This window comes from Ursus maritimus, unplaced genomic scaffold (genome assembly GCF_017311325.1).
Source record: "Ursus maritimus isolate PB19 unplaced genomic scaffold, ASM1731132v1 scaffold_15, whole genome shotgun sequence".
Taxonomy (NCBI): domain Eukaryota; kingdom Metazoa; phylum Chordata; class Mammalia; order Carnivora; family Ursidae; genus Ursus; species Ursus maritimus.
The window spans coordinates 54850385-54876615 of NW_024423897.1; the positions used below are offsets into that span (position 1 = coordinate 54850385).

General features: G+C 43.1%; 1 protein-coding gene across 1 annotated transcript in view; it reads left to right on the forward strand.

Annotated features, from left to right (window-relative positions):
* The window catches only part of CTNND2 (catenin delta 2), a 736406-nt gene that overhangs the window by 680097 nt on the left and 30078 nt on the right, over positions 1-26231 (forward strand). The window contains exons 17-18 of the mRNA XM_040630544.1: positions 8375-8585; positions 14053-14137. Coding sequence (XP_040486478.1) covers positions 8375-8585; positions 14053-14137 — 296 coding nt within the window. The remainder of the gene's footprint in view (positions 1-8374; positions 8586-14052; positions 14138-26231) is intronic.

Genomic DNA, 26231 nt, shown 5'->3' on the forward strand with positions numbered 1-26231 from the left:
AGAAACAGAAGTATGGCTCATGTAAAGGAAAAAAAGAAACCAACAAAACTGTCCCTGAGAAAGACCAGATGGCAGACCTACTAGACAAAGACTTTAAAACAACTATCTTGAAGATGCTCAAAGAACTAAAATGCGATGTAGAGAAAGTCAAGCAAATGATGTCTGAATAAAATGGAAATATAATTGGGGCGCCTGGGTGGCTCAGTCGTTAAGCGTCTGCCTTCGGCCCAGGGCATGATCCCAGCATTCTGGGATCGAGCCCCACATCGGGCTTCCTGCTCTGCTGGGAGCCTGCTTCTTCCTCTCCCACTCCCCCTGCTTGTGTTCCCTCTCTTGTTGGCTGGCTCTCTCTGTCAAATAAATAAAATCTTTAAAAAATAAAATAAAATAAAATGGAAATATCATTAAAAAGATAGAAAACCTAAGAGGAAATTTTTAAAAAAGAAATTCTAGAGCTGAAAATGACAGTCACTGAAATGAAAAATTCACTGGAGGGATTCAAAGGCAGATTTGAGCAGGCAGAAGAATCCATGAACTTGAAGACAGGACAGCTGAAATCATCAAGTCCTAGGGACAGAAAGAAAAAAAATTAAAGAAAAGTGAACAGAGTCTGAAGTATCTGTGAGTCACCATCAGGCAGACCACATACACACTGTGTAAGTCCAGAAGGAGAAGAGAGAGAAAAAGGGTCAGCGAGATTATTTGAAGAACTAATGCCTGAGTACTTCCCAGATTTGATGTAAGATGTGAATGTAAATATCTAAGAAGCTCAACCAGCTCTGAGTAGGATAAACCCGAGGGACCCACACTGAGACACATAATCAAACTGTCCAAAGACAAGGACAGAGAGAATCTTGAGATGAGCAAAAGAGAAGTGACTCATTACATTAAAAAGATCCCCAATAGGATTAGAGCAGAATTCTCATCAGATACTTTGGAGGGCAGAAGGCAATGGGCTGTATATTCAAGTGCTGAAAGAAAAAACCCTGCCAATCAAGAATCTTGTATTACAGAAGTGCGGAAGAAAGAAAGACATTCCCAGATAAATAAAAGCTGAGGGAGTTTGTCGCTAGGATTTTCCTGCAAGCAAAGATAATCCTGCAGTTTGGAATAAAGTCACTAGAACCATATGAAGAAACATAGATCTCAGTAAAGGTAAATACATGGGTAATTGTAAAAGCAAGTAATATTGTCATGACAGCTTGTAACTCTTGTTTTCCATGTTTTCTACATAATTAGAGATGGATGCATTTTAAAAAAACAATTATTTTATGTTTTTAGACATATGACATTTACAGAGACGGAATTTTGTGACATCCATAACTGAAAAGGGTGGGGATGGAGCTATAAATAAGCAGAGTTTTTATATGTTATTGAAGTAAAATGGTATAAATTTAAATTAGAATTTTATAATTTAGGATATTAAATGTAATTCCCATGGTAGCCATAATGAAAATAGTTATAGAATAAATATGAAAGGAAATGAGAAGGTAATTTAAACATTTCACTACAAAATATCAAACACAAAAAAATAGGAATGCAGGAAACAAGGGACAAAAAAAGCTACAAGGTATATACAAAACAAATAGCAACTAACACAAGTAAGCCCCTCCTTATCAGTGATCTTTTTCTTTTTTTCTTTTTTTTTTTTTTGTTTTGTTTTAGATTTATTTATTGCTTTGCGAGAGAGAGGGAGCAGGGGAGGGGACAGAAAGAGGGGGGAGAGTCTCCTAAGCAGGCTCTGCACTGAGGGGCTCAATCTCATGACCCTGAGACAAAAACAAGAGTAGATTCTCAACCAACTGGGTCACCCAGGCGCCCCAGTAATTATTTCAAATATAAATTGATTAAACTCTCCAGTCAAAAAACAAAATGGCAGAATGGATTAAAAAATGTGATCCACCTGTATGCTGTCTACAGGAGACTCACTTTAGATCCAGATGTTACGGGTGAGAGAGAGTCCGTGTCATATAGATGGAGGTCTTGATCCTTGGGTTCCCCAGGAGATTTATGTGGGCATCGGTGCTCAAAATAAAGATAGCCAGAGGGAAAGTAGCAGGCACAAAGCAGTTTATTAAAGTGAAAGTACACTCTCAATGTGGTAGAGCTGGACAGGTTCCATGAGGTGGAAATGGCTCCTAGGTGGCTTCGGGATTGGATATTATTGGGTCTCTCTGGGCTGGCCAGAGCTGTGACTTATAGTGGGGTGATCTCTAATGGAGGCTATTTCCAATCATTTGGGAAACTTCTCCCACAGGTTGGGAGGGGGAGTTTTTTTTAACCCTACAAGGTTTGTATGGGAACTGTCATGGCAGCCTTCCTCCACCCGTTGGGGCTGATACCACAATGCAAATGCATTATAATGAGTCTAGGGGTTACCCTGGGGTAGAGGTGGAAGAGGAGAATGCGTACTCCGCCCCTGTGGCTCTTTGGTTCATCAGCTCCAAGGTCTGGGAAGCCATAAGGTCAGGATGTTGTGCTGACCAGGCTTCCAGTGTGTAGCTTATCACCATCCTTGCCTCCAGTTCATGTCTCTGTCATTCCCCTTCAGAGACTTGAGACTCTGCCTTGGGGTGTTCCTTCCACCACTCCTGTCTAGCGTCTACTTAACACGAAGACACGAACAGATGGAAAGTGAAAGGATAGTTGTACACCCATGTTCGCACCAGCATTATTCACAATAGTTAAAATGAAGGAGCAACTCAAGTGTCCATCAGCAGGTGAATGGAGAAGCAAAATGGGCTATATGCATACAATGGAATATTCTTCTGCCTTTAAAGGAAAAGAAATATTGATATACAATATGGATGAAGCTCAAGGACGTTTTATTAAGTGAAATGAATCAGTCACAGAAAGATATATACTGTATGATTCCACTTATATGAGGTCCTTAGAGTAGTCAAAATCATGAAGAGTGAAATGTTGGTTGTTTGGAGGCTGGGGAGGATAGGGAGTTATTGTTTAACGGTATAGAGTTGCAGTTTCGCAAGATGAGAACAGTTCTCGAGATTGATGGTGGTAATAGTTGCAAAATACAGATTTACTTAATATCACCAAATTGTGTACTGAAAAGTGGATAAGATGGTACATTTTAGAATATGCATATTCCACCACACTAAAAAAAAATTGAAAAAGGAAAGAGTAAATTTAGAGCTTCTCCGCAAAAACTCACAGGCCAGTTGTAGCAGCCCCAGAAACAAAGAAGCCAAAGAGGTGCTAAGGTCTCAGAGACAAAGGGGCCATGATGTTTCTGACCCAGCACTGCTCCCCATTCCAGCCTTTTTTAAAATTGTCTTTCCTCTAAAGTTGGCTTGAGAGATTTAAGTTTACAAAGACATTTGAGTCATCCCAAAGACCAGCTATACAGAGGACTCTTATCAATGATCAAAAGAGGTACATAATCGGAAGGGACTCAAGTGACTTCTCTATTGTCTGCCACCTTACAGAGCACCAGGTGGTTAGACCACAGACCACTACTCAATATCACTGCCACCAATGGAGAAACTAAGTGGGCTCAGAAATCAGTTTAGTTCTGAACCAGAAATAGAAACAGAGTCATAAACAAACAAATAACAGAGAAGTGAAGAAATCAGCAAGAGCAGGGCCCTGTTGCACCATCCTGAAATTTCCACCAGCTCTTGTCTACGTGAGAGCTCTGCTAAGAGTGTCCTTCTGGGGCGGCACAGTTGGTTAGATCTCCTGAGGCCATCTGCACCTTCTTTACACAGAAAACTCCAGCAAGGAGCATTATAAAGAGAAAATAATTGTTATTTGCAATTTTCCAGAGGTTCTGAACTTAGAAAACTGGCTCAATCAGTCTTACATACAAGTATTTAAAGGACACACACACACACACGCACGCACACGTGCACCCAGAGGCTAGAGTACAGAGTTACAAGGTTACAGTTAGTCTATCATTGATGGAAACACAGTATGTTCTTCACACAATGACAGTCTCTCCACTGGTCATCGCATACCCGTATTGCATATCAGAAATAAAGTTATTTTCATCAGAGACTAAGTAACTTAGAAGAAAGGACCCAAATATTCATTTCTGTTGGGAACTTGAGCAAAACAGTGATCTGTTGTTGGCAGTGATGCCGGTGGCGGCAGAGTTGTTCTGTTTTGTTTCAATCTGAGTGAGCAGCGTGTTTTTTTTTTTTTTTTTTTTTTTTTTTTTTTTTTTTGACATGTGATTCCATGACACTGGATGGTGGAGAGCACATTTCTTGCAAATGGAGGCAGGCCAAGGTAGTCACTTTCCTTTCACAAATCTAGGTGTCTTTTGAACCTGATGGACAACTTCTTTCCTTGATGGCAGCTTGCTGTACTATTCTCCCATATAAGGTTCACTAATTTTGCATGTTTTTTTTTATGTGGGACTAAATACAATAGAAATCCAACTTGCCCATTATTATTAAATTCTAAAATTCACTTGGTTTTCACCACCCAGCTCATCACCCCAGTTAGAGAGGCCTGAATCCTCTTTCTTCCCTCACGCCCAGCATTTCACTTGTCAGTTTCATCTTCATGGTTCTCCATCGTGGCTGCTATCCTGTCCCTGACCCGCAGCCCCCTCCGTGGTCATGAGTCCTTGTTTTCGTCCTGATATACTACAGTTGCCTGTTAAATGGCACGAATCATTCTATGACTTTCAGTCTGTGCCATACCACTCCCTCATTTTTAAACCAATTAAATCCAGAGAAATGGGGGAGTGGTTCAGTCTGCAGTGGGTGCTGGCACTGCTGGCCTTTCTGTGGGCCTCAGCAGCTCACCCTAAGACAGGAAGCTCCTCTGCTTCCTCCAGACTCAATCCCAAGATGAGGCCTGTCTGCTTAGGATCTCCTCTGCATCCACACAGCATCCCAACACACCACAGGGGCGCTGCAGGGCTCCAGGCACCCTTGATATCCCGGGCCCCATGCACAACTCTAGCATTCCTCCTCTGGGTTCCTGAAAAGATGGCATCCATCTGGGAGTCTGGCCACTCTCCTCCTTAGCCCAAGAAGAACCTTACCTCTATCCATAACTCTCTGAAACCAAACCAAAACGAAACCCGATTTGATCCCCTTCATGGTGTTAGGCTGTGAAAATTGCAGTTTGGCTCACCCCCCTTCAGACTTTTTCTCATCACCCCTGTGGCACAACAAGGGAATTTGTTCCTAAAGAGGTTGAACTCGGAAATCTCAGACCTTAGAGATCCCAAAGCTTGAAAGCAGGAAGGGGGATAGAAAGGAGAGGGTGCCAAGATTCCTCTTATCGGTAACAAGAATGGCTTTTTCATTCTTTCTGTTGTTTAGAAATTTAGGGAACAAAGACAATATGTGACATAGTACAATTATAGGCACAAATCACCCTGGGTTGTAATGCTTACAATTTCAGTAGAAGTTCAGAGACAGCGAGTTTTATTGTCAAGAAAGAGACTATGTGTTTCTCCAACCTTCAGTCTTTCTATTCTGAAACCTTCCTTCTTTTTTTTTTTTTTCTTTTGAGAGAGAAAGAGGGCACATGAGTGGGGAGGGGCAGAGGGAGAGGAAGAGAGAGAATCTTAAGCAAACTCCATGCCTAGCACAGAGCCCAGTGTGGAACTGGATCTCATGACCCTGAGATCATGACCTGAGCTGAAATCAAGAGTTGGACGCTCAACCAACTGAGCCACCCAGGCGCCCCTGAAGCATTCCTTCTTGAGGCATCAGAATTCTCTTTGTCAGAATATCAGGTGGATCTTGGGGCTCCCCTGACCTATAGAACAAATCCTGAATGTTCACTTCCTATATCAAGCCTTCCGTGGCAAGCCCAGTGCAACCTAACGTCTCCCTTCCCTGGACTCCGTTATTAGCCTGCCACAGAAGGTTGCTTGCGGCTGTAATTATTCTATGTTCCTGTTTTCTTTTTTTCCCACCCAATTAGCCTCCAAGTTTATGAACACAAGAAAAAAAGAAGCTATTCTTGCTACCCAAATTTCATATGAAGATAAGATTCCATTTCCAGTCTGAGAAAACAGCTTTTCTCAGCAGCAGAATCGAAGGCTAAAATGATTGTATGCCCTTAAAAGAATGAACAGACTTTGTCCGGAGGTCTTCTGCTCTATGGAATAATTTTACTTGATTTGTTTCTCCAGTTGGTGGGTCAAAAATATAAATTAAAATGTATCTTTCCAAATAGGCTAATAAAGAAACTAAATGAAAAATCTCCACTTGTCCAGTAAAATGTCAGTGCGCCCTATTGGAAATATTAGAAATAAAATCATTCCAGTGGGTTTCCTTGACAGGTTGTGGTTGGTTATATATGGTCGTGACTCCTGTCATTTTCCACGCTGTGGAGTCCATGGAAAACAACAGTGTTTGTGCAGCACCCCGGGGCAAGTCGGAGAGGCCGCTCCGGGGAGGGGGGAAGCAGCTGTCCGCACCCCCCTGAATGTGATGGGGACGCCTCGCATTTCATTCATGACTCATGGATTCAGAAACCATGCTGGATGAATTCACACCTTCAAATTTATCTGATATAATTTTTTAAATGGTAGTAACAGCAAAAAGTGGAGAATGCTACAGCCAAATCTTCTCTCTCTTTTCATTTTTGCTTTCAACCTCAGCAATGTCCAAGGTCACAGACCAGTTCTCCATACTCAGTCGAGAGTGTGAATGCCCCGGATGCATAATGATTGAAATAGTTTTCTGTTTCCTTCCTCTATCATTTCCCTTAGGAAGAAAAATTTTAAGACCCCATTCATCCGTCTCACATCTGTGGGACTCACGTTTGCCTAAGTTGGTCTGTGCAAGTTAATGACCTGGTGAGGTCTCAGCGTGCTGAGCTCAGCAAAAGTAAACTCTCAGCCAGAGCTGAGTATGAAATAATGATAAGTAAATACAGCAGGTTGCGCAGAGGGCTGTCCAGGCACAAAGGATCTTCTCAAAACTATATTAAGTATTGTCTTTAGGAAACAAATAGGCTACATTTGGAGGTTTTCGGGCAAACCATTTTTGTCAGAACTTCTCAGCTGTCAAGTGAACGAAGACACTTTCCTATTTCAATCATTTAGACATCAGCATTTTTTTGTCCAAGCTAAAATAAGCCACCTAAACATAGGATAAGAGCAGATACCAAAATTACAAAGGTCTGTGTTTTATTTATTAATGCCTGGAATGAAGATATCACTGCCTTCGCCCATGAGTTTCCTCTCCTTACCCCCGGGCACCACACATCAGAGGATTAAACAGCCAGAGGGTCTGTCCTTTAGCGACATGTATGGAGCCAAAGCATTTCAAATGGTTTTCAGGAGCTAGCTAAACATGTCTGATTGGGGGATGGGAGACAGGGAAGGAGTTTAGCTTTGGACACATGCCAGTTCCATCTAAAAAATTTCAGAACAGTCAACTTTGCTACAGGTACTCATTTACTTAGTTCCAGAAGTAAATTAATGGAACAGAATTGGAAGCTGCAGGTGGGATGAATTAATGTGTTGCAGGGTTATTGGTAATGCCCAAAACACTTGGTAAACTAAAAGTACTCCATAAAGATGTCATTATAAGTACCTTTATCATTGGGAGTAGCAAGATTAATAATGATGAAGCAAGCCCAGGAAGCAAAGTTGGATTTTATTTTCTTTGGTTTTCACGCAAAGGAGAATGTGTCAAATTAGTAAATGTTATATGGTAGAGCCATGAGATAAATTTCATCAGGGAGACAGGCGGATCACTGGGTTATCCTGGTTCAAAGGACACCTAGCTAGCTACACATTATTTGTAAAGCTTTTCTCCCTTGCTTTAAATGTTTCTCTTTGCTTGATAAGGGCCAGAGCTCAGGAGTTATGTATACGATCATGGTCTCCATATATTTGTGGTTTGACTCTTACTTGTTAAATAGTTCAAGCCCCAACATAGTTCCCACAGAGGGAGTTTTGAAGTTACGTCAGAATTACCATATGTTTTCTTGCCTTCTGTGACCGACGAGCAGGAACTCACTGACAGCCAACACCTACTGAATCCTGTGTCTTCATTAATCCTCGTGGGTTGCATTCTGTCCACACATTTACTCATTTAATCTTTGCAACAGCCTTGTGACATAGGTGCCATTTTTGTTCTTGCTTTACAGGTTTTAAACAGCTGAGGCTTACAGGCATGAACTAACTTGCCCAGAAATTCCATCTCACATCCATCTAGCACCAAAAGGCCATGCACTTACCGTGAGGAAAATCTGTTCTGTGTTCTGTGTCCACAGCAACCCAACAGAGAATACTCAGTAATGGGAAATGGACAATATTGCATTCATGTGACCTCCTGTGGCCTCTTTTTCCCCCCGCCCCTACCTTCCTCTCTGCCCTCTTTCTCCATTTTGGCCTCATTTCAACTCTTCCCTTGACTTTTTTTTCCCAAAGGCAAATATGCCATGCGAGACCTCGTCCATAGGCTTCCAGGCGGGAACAACAGCAACAACGCAGCGAGTAAGGCCATGTCAGATGACACAGTGACAGCCGTCTGCTGCACCCTGCATGAAGTGATCACCAAGAACATGGAGAACGCCAAGGCCTTACGGGATGCCGGCGGCATCGAGAAGCTAGTTGGCATCTCCAAAAGCAAAGGAGATAAGTAAGTCGGACAGTGACTTCGTATCACAATAGAATTGGTCCGGGTAGAAGTGGTTCTAAGTGTGCCCAGCATCCACTGGGCATGGGTAACACTACTGAATGCCATTGGAAGGCATTTGTCTCTGATAACCTAGAGAAGGGAAATAGCACATAGTTTCCAGTCTTCCCACCCCACGATGAGAGTTGGTCTTCCTGATAATTTCAGTTTGAATAATGACTTGGTGACTCATGACGTGGTGACTGCTGTGTTACTGGTAAGGTAGACTTGACAATCCGGTGTGCACACACGAGTGTGTTCCTCCAACATAGACTCCACCACCAGCTTAACCTGTGAGTGTGAAGGTATTTTGTGGTTGCCGTTCCTTTGTGGTTGCAGATCCAAGGATTGGTGGCAGGTCCACATCCTTTGCCCTTTGCCCCTTCAGCTGTGCATAGTGAGTCATGCAGGGGGGGTGGGGGGAGCAAACGGAGTGCGGGAGTCAGGCCGATCTCAGTGCTGACCCACCATCCTCCCGTGTGAACTGTACATTTGGAGCAAATTGTTTAATGGAACAAGTCACTATGCCTACACTTTCCAGTCTAAACTGAGGAAGGGGCCATCATAATATCCTAGAAGAAGTGATAATCGTGTCTTAAAGGATGAATAGGAATTTTGCAGGCAGAGGGGATGGTGGTGAGGAAGGACTTTTATACAAGCAGCATGAAGAAAGACAAGGCTTTGTGTCCAAGCAACTGCACCGCCAAGAATGGAAATGCCCACAGTTTGATTTAAGAATCAGTGATATCTTACTGCACGCAACCAAAACATATCTTCAGCAGCCAGAGTGTCATTATATCAGCAAGCTGTCAATGTTACAGAAACATTCGCAAACCTTAATTAAATTTTGCCTCCTGGAAATCCCTCAATGTAGTCAATGAGATTAAGAGGGTAAACCTTTTGTTATCAGAGTTCTACTGCTTCACTTTTCATTCCCCTCCTCCCCCATTTCTTTACCTCTAAATGCTAAATAATTTTTCTTCTATTGTAAAGGCTGTGAGGGAGGTACTTTGAGACTTCTTGGAAATCATCTCATTATTTTATTTGATTCAGGATATTACCATTGTATTAGAAAAGAAGTCTCAGGTTTCTCTGTAAGCACCCTGAGACCTCCCAATAAGTTCAATCAACAATTCAGTATTAGTATTTGAATACTTTTCTATATCAAGTAGAGGCGCCCCATTGGACTCATGTAATAATGGTGCAAGGTAGATGGTTGGCTTGAATTATACCTCATTATATTGGACTTCAGATAAATTGCTCTTTTACATAGAAGACCACATGGTCTTCTTCTTCTTGTCGTTTCAGTAGAACCTTGGAATCCCTAATTGCAATGCGCCCCTGTTTTGAGCATTAAGAGCTTAATGTGTTAATGCTTTTGTAAGCAAACACACACACGCAATGAAACCATCATCCACAAAAATACTCTGACCTATTTGTGCATATTGGTGAGGTGATCAAAGATTGTTTTCTCTGAAGTGTAGGACTAGAGAGTTTGAGGGGTGGTCTGGTGTATATTAATTTCTTCCACCTGTACAAGCATCTCTATTGCAGTAAACATCACTCAATGGGCCTTAAAGAGAAGAGATGCTTTTATCAGTCCTGTGGTCAAAGAAAATTACTTGGTGAAACTAATTTAAAAATCATTTGAGGAAACCATCCGTGAAAGAGTGTATATCCATGTTGCCAATCCAGAAAATGGTCTTATTAGGTCTTGTCCAATCTTGATTATTGTTAATGGGAAGTTGCTTTCACTATGGATGATCTCATAACTGTCCGTTGATTTGACTGGAAGTTTCTTTATGGAAGAGTGACATGTTTCATCTCAATGTTCCTTGACCTTTTTTTCCAATGTTAATAGTCAAGATTTACATCAAGTTTAGTAAGAAGTGTTGAATTGGATGGAGTCAGACATCTTCCCAGTTCTCCTGCTTATCTCATCCATTCTCCCATGTGGCTTACCTCTTTTTATTTATTTAGATTTATTTATATATTATTTTAGAGAGAGAGAGAGAGCAGGGGGAAAGGCAGAAGGAGAGGGAGAGACTCCTAAGCAGACTCCACAGCCAGCTCAGAGCCAGACTCAGGTCTCGATCCCACAACCCTGAGATCACAACCTGAGCTGAAATCAAGAGTCAGCACTCAACCAATTGGGCCACCCAAGCACCCCTTACCTCTTTTTTGTATAATAACTAATTTGGGGATCAAACCAGGGTTTTTATAACTGCAGATAGCCTCATCTCCCACCTATACTTGAATTTTGTTACTGCTTCTCAACACCCTTAAAAGGAATCCAGAAGAATTATTCTGAATGTTAACACTAAACTCACCACTTCACTCAATTCTGTTATGACATGAGACACTGAGATTCCCAAGGCCTCTGGGCATGTTTCAACAAAATAGAAATTCTTTATTGAAAAGAGAAATTATGATTCGTTAATAATTGGAAAAGGGAGGGATAGCAGTTTGCTCTAGTTAATTTATAGTATCCTTGCAAATCTGTCCTCCTTAAAATGTCCTTAAAACATTATTACCAGAAATAAGTTTATTTCAAACCTGATTTTTAAATTCAGATAGCATAAGAAAACACAGGTGGAAAAACATGCCTTTCTGTGATTCTCCATTTTTATGCATTTATATGTTTCATTTCTAAATATGCACAAACTGAAACATGCCATGCTATTAATGAATCAGACTGGTGAGTTGCCAATCACAGTCTCTTTGAACTATACAACCCACTGTAGCTTGCTAATAACCACAGGACTGGGGTTCTGGGGTCCTACAGCTTGGAGTAGCTGTGATGAACACCCACAACCAATTGCACCAACTGACATCCTCAGTCACCCCTAATTTCACAACTTTAGTGAGGATCAGACATTGTGTAATCATTAATGACTACAGGAGTCTTAACACTTACTATTTTCAAGTCTTGGTAACAAATTATTCTTTTCATATCATTTTAAACATCCATTATGGACGTTCTGTCACATCCATTTATTTCAAAAGTACATTTGGGTTTTTTTTTCTAATTTTAAAAATTATATAGGAAATAGTGTGTGGAATGTGTCACTGTATTTTGTCATAAGACAGAAAAGCTGTTAACAGTCTCGACTGTGACTTGTCAGTGAGAAACTGTGTATTGTGGCTTAGGCTATAGTCACTTGTCACATTAGAAACACTCAATTGTCCAAGTCCTTCAATCAATAGTTATAGTTGTACAACTGGAAGTTGCTATGGGACCAGTCTAGTGGTGGACTTTTAAAGTCTAAACAAAGCAATGTCTGTTTGACCTTCACGTGTTAAGACATTGTAATATATTGACATTTTAATTGAGAGGTTAAAACCCACTATTACACATTCACAGTCTTTTTCTATTTTGTAACTAAGCAAGAAGTAGAAAAAAAATTACACTGTTTCCAAGGAATTTTTGCATACTAAGTATGTCTCAACTACCTTACCACACTCCCTGAATATTCATGTATGTTCCTCAAGAGTTGCTTGGCTATTGGCATGGACAAATATCTAGCTAACAATGATAAAATACAGCAAAACATAACATTTAACGTTTGTTCAGCATTGATTACATAAGATTAACATGTACCTGTGACCGCATCCATGAAAAGACTTAAAATTCTCTGTCTTTAAATCAAAGGAATTTAATATGACATTTAGAGCACGACACTCTTATAAATTTTGGAATTTATAAGAACTCTACTTTTTTTTCCTTTAAAAATATACACAACTGATGAATTGTTGAACACTACATCTGAAACTAATGATGTACTATATGTTGGCTAATTGAATTTAAATTAAAAAAAAAGAAAACCAAAATAAATAAATAAATATGAAAATACATGATATGACTAGTATTTTCAAACACAGCCAAATTCCTATTCCAGCTCGGTAATAAAAATAGTAAGAATGATTGTTACTGTTACCGGTAAGCACATGGATGAAGGAGCCTTAAACTTACTTGGTCTAAATCACAAACGTGAAGACCCAGGAACGTAGCAGACACGTAATGGACCGTGTATTAATATCCAATAATTCCATGACAACATGCATGTCCTCAGAACAGCCACTGTCTCTGGACCTCGAATCCAACCTCAACTTCATCCCATCTCACCATCTGCTCACATTCTATTTCAAAAGCCATTTTGTTTCAAAGGCATTTTTGGTCTCAATTCAGATTTTCTCTTCTGGGCGTCCTTGGACCACCGCAGCACTGGTCAGCTCCAGGGGTGGACTTCACCTTGGAGTCCTCCTGAATAGTTGCATCCTGCCCGACTCCAGGAGTCACCATACACATAGACCAGGGGTCAGCCATCCATGGCCCAGGGGCCAAATCCCACCTACCTCCTGCGTTTGTAAATAGAGTTGATTGGAACACAGCCACATCCACTCGCTGATGTATTATTTATGACTCTTCTCATGCTACAGTTGCAGAGCTGAGTAGCTGCGATCGAGACCATATGGCCCCCCAAAGTGGAGAATATTTATTATCTGACCCTTTAGAAAAAAAATATGCTAGCCCCTGAGACAGTCCACAGGGTCACTGGCAGCCACTAGAGTTGTGCAGCTGCTTGTAGAACGAGCCATTAGAATAAAGAATCTACGGGTAATAGTTTCCCTCACCACCGGCCAGAATCACTTCCAAGAATTTGATCAAATTAAATCAACACTGATTTATGGACCTCATGTCTGTTTTGAGACACAGATGGGCACTGACTCAAAATTTGAAATATTTAGCTAGCATTGCATAGAGATTTTAAAGCCATGACTCAAGAAAATGCTAAGAACCACAAGTCCGAAGGTTTATGTGATTTTAGTTTCTCACTATGGTCCTGAGGATGGAACTGTAATTGTTCGCAGGTCTTTATCTATTGATGCTGATGCGTTCCTCTGTGTAAGTGTAAGAGCGGATGTGCACACCTCTTGCTCCACTCCCAGTCTCCTGGGCAAATGGAGAGCAGCTCCTGTCATCACGCAGGCACGTGGAGCCAACACTATATACACCCTCCTGCTTCAGTTGAGAGAAGGCATATTTTTTTTCTTCTTACTACACGGGTGTTAACACAACACTGCCATTAAAACTCCTGACTCTGGCCCTTCCTGATGGCAGGTTTTCTCTTCTTTCTGTTCCACTAAATCTGCATTCAGACTCAAGGCTCTGCTCTTCTTTTTGCATTTTGAAAATTCTTTGCCAAGTTGAATGCATTCCTGCTTCCTGCTCTCATGGGTGTGTTGAGGAGGGTTAGTTGGAGACTTGTAGACCATCCCTTGCATGCCCCAGGCTGAGAGGGGAGGAGTGGAGGCCATGAGAAAGGACGTGTATTCCTGTAAATGCTGTAAATTCCTGACGAGTCGGCGTCCGTCTGAAGCCCAGCTGCCCCACTTCACCACCTTACGTGTCTTGTCTTTTCTTTATCAGACACTCTCCAAAAGTGGTCAAGGCCGCATCTCAGGTCCTAAACAGCATGTGGCAGTACAGAGATCTGAGGAGTCTCTACAAAAAGGTAAGGTTTGCTCTACCTTCTTGCTTCATGGTTCACAGGGGCCCTGAGCCCAAAGACCCAGTATTGGATCATAACAAGGGGCACCATAGCCATGGAAAGGACTTGTCCAACAGTCTGAGTAATTGCAACACAACTAAAGCAAGACAGTCAATGAAGAAGCAGAAGAGAAGGGTCACCAAGTGTCCCCGGACAGACACTAAGATCCATGAATCTTCTGGATTGGACAGACCCATGTTCATAGGGTCTTACCCTAGATTGTCCTATAGAAAAGAAAATAAGCTTGTTTTCCTGAGCGTCCATATTGTACAGTAGACTAAAAATTAATGAACTGAGTAATTTTGCCTAAACAACAACAACAGAAAAGCATAGATAGGTGTTGGCAATAATGGTGGAGAGAAGACAAAAAAAAAATATATATATATATATGTGTGTGTGTGTGTGTGTGTGTGTGTATATACACACACATACATACATATATGTATATTCAGGAAGCCAAGGTGTATCACAGCCCACGAGCAAGGAGGAGAAGACCCGACAGCCTGCCCTACGTGCCTAGCCCCGACTGTCTCTGAGTCACTGCCCGGGGGGAGAGGGCTGCTATGTCTGATGACGGCTGTGGATCAGGAGGAGAGGCTGGGCATTTGTCCACCACACTCTCAGGAGGCAGGAGGGAGTTTATATCATACATTTCACAGAGCTGTTCAACCCCAAAATGGTTTAAACATAAAATCAGGGGAAAATGTCACATGTAGACACGTCGATTGTATACCTCATTTCCAAGGGATGCCAAATAAACGGTGTATAACTCTCCCTCTCTGGTTAGAAGGGGAGAATTTTTTAACGGTGTATCCCAGAAGTTGTTTTTATTGTGACCGGGCCAGCAAATGTGGGTAGTTCAAGTGATTGATGATCCCACGATAGATTTGAGAGAACAGATAGGCGTGGAGCGAATCACTAGTCCAAAGGGAGCGCACCTTAGGCTTGGGTCTCGGTAGGGATTCAGACAGCCTAAGCAGGACTGTGGGAGGGGGCCTGCGCTTCCTCAGAGCCCCTCCTTGCAGCCCCTGGCCGCCCGTGTGGAGGAGGAGAGGGAGTGGAAGTCACTGCTCCCTTCTTCCCCAGCCTGCCGGTCTCGGGTTGGGCAGGCGGGACCACAGCAAGAGGTTCGCATCACGGAGCCCAAGACCCATCTTGCCAGAGGGAAAATCTATCTTTTTCTAAGCTGATGGGGAAAAGTAAATATTTAATAACTGGTTCTACTAAGTTGTAGTCTGTTTCTAGACTTCCCCCAGGCCTTTCTATTTCCCTTACGCTCTCATTACTTTGCACTTTTTTTACAAACGTTAGCCTATATATTTTTCTTCCAAGACTTTCCTATTTGCTAAGAGCAAGTATGTTTAAGCTGAAACAGAGATGGCAAAATACAGTGTTTGGAGAGTGTTGTAGATGGATTATATTCTTTTCTAAATATTTTGCACGTTGGGATAAGCCCTTCTCTCAAATGTTTTGGGTTACATTTTGTTTTGCTTGAAGTTCACATCCCAGCATCCCTACTTAGTTTCTTCATGGACTCCTCCAGGAGCTGAATGAATTCTCTCCCGGGGCGGGATCCTTCAGCTCAACAGGCAGCTGGACACGAAGAACATGCTATAAATTAGAAGGGAGCTGGTGGTTCTGAGTCAGTGGTTCCAGAAGCTCGATGAAATATTACTGCCTCAAATAAACTTCACTTTCCCTTGGATCCTGAACATTTCTTTGCTGCAATACACCTTCCCCTACTTATGTGCATTGAAGGGAAACTGCTTTTAGAGAGTAGTTGTTGAATGGTAGTATGAGTTTTCCATCTTAGTTTTTTCCTAGGTTGGTAGTAGAGTTCAAAAAGTGTAATTGTCTTTTTATTTTCATGAAGGAAAAGAATGTGTTGACAGGAATTTAATGGAGCTAAAAATCAAGAGCTAAAGATGCTCTCAAATGTGCTTCGTGTGAGGACGTTCAAGGAGGATGGTCTGGAGAAACCGATGCTGGTGTTTTCAGTTGACCCATGGTGATGTTTTTAGTTGACCCATGATTTAAAAAGGTTGAGAAAAAGCTGTCCCTAATAATTTCCAAATTATGCAGTTGCGAAATGAAATGAGGACCTTTATGCTCAGTATCATAATAGCAAAGCTCAAAATTCACAAAAGCTTTTCTTTTTGAAAAATCCTTTGGTGAGAAGACCGAATTCGTTCATCCTTATGAATTGTTGTTAATCAGTGAGGAAATAGATTTCCTTTCTGTTCTTCCTTGACAATTTACATATCATTGAAAAAATGTCTGATCCGTATCTTTTAATTCTCCATGCTTCAAATCTGTTTATTAAACATCTATTATAGGCTTAAAGAAAGAAAGAAGAGTTTCAGGGAAAACATAAGACACGGGAAGCAGCTAATGTGGGTAAAAATGAAATATGGAATAATTACTGCTAACTTCATTAGTTTCAGAAATATGTGCTACAGATTTACTGGATGAATTAGGGGTAGGAAAATTATAGAGCAAAATCTCGAAGAATTCATGGAGTCTGCATAAATTAGGAGGTAAAGCTTAAGGGCATTATGTATAACAGGAAAACAGGAGTAGGGAGAGAGAAATTGAAATGAAAACGGCATATCTATGGGACAGAATTAAAGGTCCATCTGTCACTGGCTAATTTCCTCCCAGGACTCAGGCACAGTGGCCAGAAGCTCATTTCATTAGCTCAGTGACTTTATTTTACTTTGAGAGACACGTTTAATAAATCAGAATATTCTTCCAACTGGGTGTGTTGACCAGTAGAAAATGACATTTGATTCCTGAGACATGGCGAGCCAAAACATATTTGTGTTATCTGAACCTTCAACTTCAGGGAGGCCTGGACTTTTGACTTTTTTCCCCTAAAGGAAAATAAAGAATTCCAGAAGAACGTTATCACATGCATCATGCAACACCCTTTTTTTTTTTTTTAGACCAATCCCTAAGTTTGGATAACCACAAATAGAACTTTAAAATTTCTTTATGAGCTGCATCAACCCAGAGACTGCTTTCTAAAGGAAAAGAAGATGACCCTTAGGAGCAGACTTGGTATAGGGATGGAAGGGAAGCTGGGGGTCAACAGTTCTTGACTTTTGGGAGCCTCTGTACTTTAAGAAAATGAGGTCACTGGGGCGCCTGGGGGGCACAGCGGTTAAGCGCCTGCCTTCGGCTCAGGGCGTGATCCCGGCGTTATGGGATCGAGCCCCACATCAGGCTCTTCAGCTATGAGCCTGCTTCTTCCTCTCCCGCTCCCCCTGCTTGTGTTCCCTCTCTCGCTGGCTGTCTCTATCTCTGTCAAATAAATAAATAAAATCTTTAAAAAAAAAAAAAAGAAAAGAAAATGAGGTCACTGACATAATGGGGTGCTTATGTTTGACCATGGTGAGGACTGTTGGGAGAGCTGGTTTTGGAAGAAAGGATACAAAATTCGAGGAGGGGGGACATAGAATTATAAGATTACAGAAATCGTTGTTTATATACCTTGGTAATCTGTACAACGTCTCCCAGAACTAGTTACATTGGTTAGGATACAGGCTATGCTGTTCTAAGAGAAAGAGTCAAAAATGTAGAAGCTCGAACCAAGCAGGTATCTCCGTCCCACTCATGGGACTGTACCGTTGGGCAGGTGGCCTGGGACCAACAGGGGAGCCTCGGAGCCATCTTGTTGCTTTGCCTTGTTGTCCTTGCATTTGTAGGACAAGTTCCCTAGCTCATTTATCTCTCATTCCAACCCACAGGAAGAGAGAGGGCAAGTGAGGCCAAGTGATGTCCTTGTAAGCAAGCGATACAAAAAAGGGCTGAGCTCCTGCTCACATCCCAGGACCAAGAACTCAGTCACGTGGCCTCACCCAGCAGCAAGGCAGGATGGGAAAAGTGGGCAGCCAGGATCCTTGCTAAACTTTATGGCAGGAGGAAGGTGGTTTTTTTACTGAAGGAAGAAAGGCTGTATCAGCTCCAGCAGTCATTGCCTTGTGTTCAAATACCTTTAATAGCAATTGCATTCACCATCTAATGAGGCATATTATTTCATTTCGGGGTGGCTGTGGTTATTCAGAACTTCCTCCTTGCATTAAGTAAAAATCTCTTTATCAGCAACTTCTGCCTTCCAGTGCCATTCTGAAAAGTCTAATTTTTCTCCTCTGTGATAGCCTTCCTGTGTTTGAAGCTAGCCATTCTGTCTCCATGAGGTCATCCCTGCTTGGGCCAGCCATGCTCGATTCTAATGTATCGGCTTTTCCGCAACCTTCACCAGACTCTCACATTTTTCTACATGCATGCAAGTTTGTCAGGATCGCTTCTGTAAAGTAGCACCCCAAGATGAGACTATTCCTCCAAGTTTAGTTCAAGCAGAAGAAAGAAAGTCACACTATGCTTCCCTGGTACTGGGCACTCAACAGCTAATAAGGCTTGAGAGCAAGTTAGTGCCTGGGAGGCTCATTCCACTATCTGGTGAAGTACAAAGAGCATAGGACTTAGAATCAATGGCCAGAGATTCAAGGTGCAGAATGACTAGGCAAGCTCCTTGAGATCTCCCTGTCTATCAGGTAGGGGCTGACTTTGGGCGGCTTTGCAGTGACTTCCTGCTGGTGGACAGCTGGTAGACCTTTGGTTCACTGGGTCTCACTGTCAATGCTCACAGATACGCTGGGGCATCTGGAATGTCCTCAGAGCCCTATGGATTTGGGAGGCTGGGGCCTCCTTGATACCTGCCTTCTGCTTTGTGTTCCAGTCTGTAACTTTCCTCAGCCCTGGTTGGGACCCTTCACATCCTTTCATGGAGATGGCGGGCGTCTCCCCATCGGTCCCGTCCCCGTCCCTTGCTTTTCTCAACCATGAAGTAAATGCCATGACACGTGCCCAGTGGGATCGCTGATTGTGCCCAATGGAACAGTCATCATCAAAGAGCATTGTAAACCAGAAAGTCATACACCAACGGGAGTTCCTGCTGTTAATTCTAAAACATCGTTCATGCCATTTGGCTGCCAAATGCTCTCTGCCATCCTGTCCACAGGCAGCTGGATGTTTGGATGCAAGGGTTTCATTTTGTCATCGTCATCACCATCATCATTATTCACTTCCACATTTTCACAGCTCTCTTCCCCCTTGGTTTCTCCACCCTCTCTCCCCCCCAACCCCTAGATACCTTTCCAGTGCCCCTGCTTGCACTCCAGGGATACAAGTAAACCAGATTACATTGGCGTTTATAGGAAGGCCATTAACAACAATGCAAGTTGCCACGGTTTGAGAAGAGAATTGAATGATATTATTCTATTTAGTGCTAATCTGTGTGTGTGCAGGTCAGCTGTGCCGAAGACTAGGAAACATCTAGGACCGCAAGAAGCAGACATGAGTTCAAGCGCTGACTTAGTAAAGGGCATGCCATGTGTCCCTGATGAGAGGCCCTGCTATGATCCTGTATGTGTCTAGTCTGAAAATGATGTAGTAAAATCACCTCACTCGCAGAAATAGTCTTCTGGCGACTCCTGTGACATCACTGTCCCCTGAGTCACCTCAAGTTGTTCGATTGCTGCTTCTCCATCCTTCTTGGGCTCATCTTCCTGTTCATTCTCATGTTGATGTGCCCCAGGTTCTGTATCTAGATCTATCTTATCTCACACACGACCTCTTCCCTTGGCTTCAATTACCACCCACATCTACCACTCTCCCCAGTTTGTTTCTCTATATATCTGGTACCTGCCAGATAACCTGCTCACATTCCCACAGCACCTCAAACCAAACCAGATCTCAAACTGGCCTGCTTTGCTGGGTTCAACTCCTCTTCCTGCAACCTCCCTCACCTAAACCCATACCCAGGAAACATCGCTGGCTCTCACCTCTCTTTCACGTGGCTGCATCCAAGCCCCCAGAAAGCCCCACACGTCTGCCTCCGTCCACTTCTCTCTATGATCATGGCCAGAAGCTGACTTCTTTCCTCTGGATCATTGCCACAGACCCCTAACTGGGCTCCCCACCTTTGAGATGCCTCCTCCCCAGGCCATTCTCCAAATGGCAGCCAGGGGGAACTTTCTGAAAAGCAAATTTGACTAAATGACTCTTTGGGACCATACCTTCCTGTGGCTCCCTTTGCCTCAGGACAGTCTGGAGATCTCAGCACAGCCCATGAGACCTTCCGGGAGCGGCTCACCCCCAGCCTTCTGCCCGCATTTAGCCACCAGCTGTACTGAACTTCTGTGTCCCTGGTTCAATTTCCCTCCCTCTCCCCCCACCCTCCAAGGCCTCTCCATGGTCTGTGCCCTACCACTACCCCACCCAGCACCGTACTTGCCCACCTAATCTTCTTCATTTTTCCTAAGTTTTCATATCGCCTCCCCTGAAAATCATCTTCCTGTCCTCTTCCTCAGGGCTGCATTAAGGTCATTCCTTAGCAATCTAAAACAATTGGAGGGTAGATTCGTTCGAATGAAAAAAAAAGTTTTAATTCAAACTTGTAAAGAATGATTTTTAAGCATTATGAATGGTTTGAGCTTACAGCTAAAAATGTCTCAGCAAAAGGTGCTATAATATTTAATATCTAGATAAGATTTATTTGTACTTTACTAGAAAACAATTTTTTCCTTGGTTCAAATATTAGTTGTGGAGGATTTGAATTATGAACTTCTCTTACAGGTCATTTCTTAATAGAAATTGCAATGAAACTTGCCTCCAACTCTAGTACAATTAAAATATCAGCTCCTAATGAGCAAAATTCTGAATTCCACGCAAAATGAGCAAACACTGCCTAAAAGGGACTGCTTTACTATGTGCTAGAAAATAGGAGTAAAGAAAACGAAAGAAATCATATCTATCCCTCTGGCAAAAATTTAAGTAGATGGCTTAACTTTTTTAAAACTTGAAGTTCGTCGTTTACTTGAACTATTTTGATTACTCCATTCTCCAACCTTCCCGTTCCCCTCTTGGCTGCCAGTGTCTGAAGGTTTTGAATGTAACACACAGCTTAATGACATGGAAAATTGGAATTTATCTCATTCCTAGCCAGTAGAGATCATTGTGTTATTGGTCTTCATGAGGCGTTAGGTCCAAGACCAATTTGGTGGATCTTCCTGAACACAAAATTCAGTAACAGGGTTTGGCTTTAAAATGTATGTGGCCCGTCTTGCTATCAAGGGTTATTTACTTAGCCATCACTTAAAACATTAGCTTGTTGACCACCGGGACCCAAATTTGAACGAGATTCAGCACATTGTTTTTAGACTTTGGATCCAAATCTTCCTTCAATTATAGTTAAAGAGTCCTGTATTAATATCTAATCATCAAAAATGCAATGAGATCTTCATGTTTGTGCTCATGTTGGGGCAAAATTACCTCTTCATAAGAAATTCCAGCTAGCCAGCCTGAATGTTTCACTGGCTGGCGATGAATTCCCACCTTGGTTGTGGTTGGCCCCTCAGTCAGGTTGCCAGCCAGGTGGTTCCCTGCCACCTGCCATGACATCTGTCTCGTGTGGGACTCGTTCCTAGACCCCCAACTCAGCACAGCCTTTGTTATTCTCCGGTGTCTGTCTGCACCTCCGGGCCCACGTGCTGGATTCTGCATCTCAGTGGGGCTCAGCTGGGCAGGCTGCCCCGTAAAGGCTGCCCCGCGGGGTTCTGAGAAAAGCATCAGTAGCAACCTGGAGTCATCCCAGGCCATCCTGTGTGATGCCCGGGGACCCTCCTCAGGGTCATTACTCAGTGAGACATCATGGATCTCCAGGTGCAGTGGCCCTGTTCTGTCCTCTGAGGCACAGACGTGTCCTGAGATGAAGAAGAGGTAGCAGGAAGGTTCAGGGCTCCGCAGCGAAAATGCCTCTGAGTACTGGCTACTGAAAGAAGGGGATCAGGAAGGAGGGGACTTAACGTCTGTCCTTCCATTCCCTTGCTTCTGCCTGGACTTCTTGCTGAGAAAACATGCTAGGCTCTTAAAATAGACCCTGTAAAGTTACCCTGGAAAGGGATAGGACAGTCCCTATTGGCAAGTAGGGGGTCACAACTTGTCCAGTCAAAGCAAAGCCAGATTAAATGTCAGAATCAAACTCTTGCTGATAATCATCTGGGTCTTCTCCACTAGTATTCATTACCTGGTGTTTTTACAGCTGTGCTGCTATAGCGGCCCCCATCCGAAACATCAGTATCTTTCACAGTAAGCTGGTGTCTCAAAGAATGCCAGGCTGCTTGGGCTTGAGACCGAGTAAGGTTATGTTTCTCTGGATAGAGATTTATTGTATTCATTCTTGCCATTTGGATGAAAGAAACAAAACATAAAACTAATCTTTAAACGCCCTTCCTTTTATTGTCGGAAAGATAGACTCAGGTTGCGCGCACCATTCAGCCAGTGACTAATGAGCTTGGGTAGGAGTGGAGTCCTGCCCTTCACGGCCTGTCTCACGCAGGGCTCCCTTCTCTTACTGCTGCTATATTCGTTTCATTGGCTCTTGCCACCACTGCACTCACAAAACAAGAAATCAATAAGTAATTATGGATAGGTGAGGGATGCCTGCAGGTTTCCTCCAATGTCCAAACCATAGAGGATGAGAAAGAGTGGACGCGACCCTTGTGTTGTTTTTCACTGCTTTCGGAGGCCACTACGCACAGAGGAGCCCGCAGTCTTGATGCCCACAAACGGAGGTCAGAGGCTCATGCTTAACATCCTTCCATCACCCTCATCTGCTGGAGATTTAAAAATTAGTACTGAGTCCCAGTGAGAACTGGACAGGTGTTTTGAAAGATGGTCAAGAAAAAAACACAACGTGGTCAAAATTCAAACTTTTGATCTTTAAGCTTCGTGGTAAAAAAGGGCTTTTGCATGTTGCCATTTTGAGAATTAATAGATTTTTGCTTTGTGAGTGTCTAAGATGGTGATGGAGAAGCAGTAAATCCTCTATAGACATAAATTAAACCACTGAATGTAGAGCTGTCATTTTATCAAGGAAATTGCTTGCCAGGAATTTATTAATCTTTCTCCTGTGCCCAAAAATTCTTCACCAAGAGATGACTGGAAGGACATAAGGACTTTCAGCCAGATTCTAAAACAACCCAAGTCCGGTGTCCTCAAGACTTATCATGGTAACTCCTCGGGTTCTTTCTTTTCTAAATCACTTGATGTCAAGTTGGGGTAAAAAACAAAAAGGCGGAGGTTAAACTCAGCCATGGTACTGTCTCCTCCATAAATCTGGGCGTTTACTTGTTGACGTTTGTATCGACTTGTTTCTCCATGAGGTCCCCTGACCTCTCTGAGACACTTCTCAGACACTCATCATATGATATCTGTCCAAAAACAAAGGCACAAATGGGAACAGAAGCAAAAATCAATTGTGCAAAAGTGGAAATCGATGCACATGGCAGTTGCTAAACAAGAGGTGACTAAGTTATAGCCGTTCCTGGGATGGATCTCCACATCGGGCAGTTCTGCAGGGCAGCGCCCAAACTTTACCCACAACGTTGTAAATCAAAGCCTACGAAAATACCCCAGAGACAAAAGGCAGGGCGAGAGGATTGACTCAGGAACTAGGAATCTCACAAAGTTTAATGTAAGTCTACAAGCATTCTTGTGTCAGACGTTAAGCAATTAGCTGAAACGTGTCCCCCCTTTCTCAGCGGATGGCAGTAGTTGGGATAACGTTATATCTGTGCAAGCCTGCATTGCTTGAGCAGGAAGAGTGTGGTCCGTTTCTTCCCCTCTCCCAGTCTCCCCCTCACCTAAGCTGTTCCTTGCCAAGTCCTGACCCTACCCAACTGCCAGGCTCTGGCAGGGAAGAAGAGAGGAGAGCAGAGTCGAGCCTGCCCAGTGTAGTTGTAGCCTGATGTTGGTCCACTCTGCTTCCAGGAGATGCTCATGTTCTAGTTCCTTCTCTCATGGGAGCAGTGGTGTGGTTTGCTCAGAAGTACCACCTCCCAACTGAGGACGCCTGGGCTGGTCCTGGCCTCCTCCAGCTAACCGTCCCGATTTCTCATAGCCGCAGACTTCCGCTGCTCCGCTGCACATAAGCCGGGGTGGACGCAGATCGGGTGCCCCTGTGCCATAGGTAGTTTGGAAAGCCTGGTTGAAGAGGAAGAGTACACTTTGTGAATGTATAGTTCTTCACAGGCCTCAGAAGGGGTCCAGGCAGTGGATAGGTCTGAAACCTAAGGTGTTTGAGCTCCATGGTCGGTCTGCCCCTGCCACGGAGTGTGTATGTCCCCCTGCCAGTGGCACTGAAGACACCAGTCCCTGCAACCCCCACCCTCCAGGGAGTCCGTGGTCATGCTGAATAGGTAGTTCACTCCCCATGCTTCGGGAGAGGGAAGATGGGGAATACCCAGTGTATCGACCACCTCCAAGGAAGCTCTCCCCTCTTGCAAGCCCTCCCACCCTCTAGTGAATTCTCAGCCCAATCTTGTAGAATCTAGAGATGAGACGTGTGCTAATCCCACAGACTCTGTTTTGTCTTTTGTCTCATGTAAGAGTGTCACAGTCCTTGTCTGACGTCACACCTCCCGGATCAGGGATTCTAGCTCCTTCTATCAGTATTCACCGTCTCTGTGCATTCTCCGGCGTTGGCAGGCACTCTGTCCACGTTCCAAGCGGCTGGAAAGGAAAAGAGCAGAGGAGGGCAGAGCTGAAATACTCTCAGGTCTTCATCATGTGGCCAGATCTCCCTGCAGGGGAGCTGAGAATGAGCCTAACTGAAAAAACAGAGTTTTTATTGCAAAGTGGAAAAAATGAAAGAAAGGGCCACCGAGATGCTTACGCCTACCACGTTCATGTGGTGTGGGCACCAAACCAGTGGTCCTCTTGGTATCGGTTTTTATAAAAGCCACGCTCTTGAGAGATCCCCCAGGGCTTTCATTTAATTGAAAATGCACCTACAGTAACTTCCAGTTGGCTTCAATTATGAAAACCGTCCCAAGTCTGTGAGTGTCCTTAGTCCATGCAGAGAGACCAGTTCCATGGGGAGTGAGGAAGAACTGCAGGGTTTCAGATTCTTTTTGTCACTTGAGCAGCAGAGGGTACATTAGCGGCTCCCAAGGGAAGAAGTGAGGAGGTCGCAGGATGGGGGCGCACCTCGGATGTGTCCTGTGCTTGCTCCTTGATCTGCTGTAGTACAGAGCCCCTGACGGGCTGTCCGCAGTCCCCTGTGATGAGACTAAAACCCGCAGCTCGGAAATATAACATACACATCAGTTGTTTCTTCTTCTGTGACAGTCTGTACTCAGATACCCCCATCGTCTCTCCCTCCTTGTATAATAGCATGCGATTCCTCTTGGAGACATCTTTTTTTTTAATTTTATTTAAATTCAGTTAATTAACATATAGTGTATGATTAGTTCCAGAGGTAGAGTTGAGTGATTCGTCCATGGCGTACATCACCCAGTGCTCGTTACATCACGTGCCCTCCTTAGCGCCCATCACCCAACTACCCCATCCCCCCCACCTCCCCTCCAGCAACCCTCCACAACAACATGGGTGGAACTAGAGGTATTATGCTGAGCAAAATAAGTCAATCAGAGAAAGACAATTATCATATGATCTCACTCCTATGTGGAATTTAAGAAACAAAACAGGATCATAGGGGAGGGAGGGAAAAATAAAATAAGATGAAATGAGAGATGGAGACAAGCCATAAGAGACTCAACTATAGGAAACTGGAACCATCTTCTTAATCCTATTAGCAAATGGCCATTCCTAGTTACTTCATTCATGTGTTTATTGAGCACCTACTCTACCCTAAGCTCCATTTTCCCTACTGGAAATACAGAATATCTACATAATTATTGGATTAACTTTTCCACATACATAATGGCATTTTAGCCATTATTTCTTGGTTGTTTTATTTCATGCTTCTCTTTCTTGGGTTCTATTCTAAAATGTAAATATACGAATATAAGTATATACATACACACACACACACACACACATATATATATATGTTATATACACACACATATATTTTTTTTCTTACTTAATATCCAGGTTTTTTGTTAAGTCTTCGAGTGAGAACCGTACTTGTTGATTTTCCTCTTGTTTCTTCCGCCTCCCCCACTGGTCACTCCTCGTCTGTAGGGACATG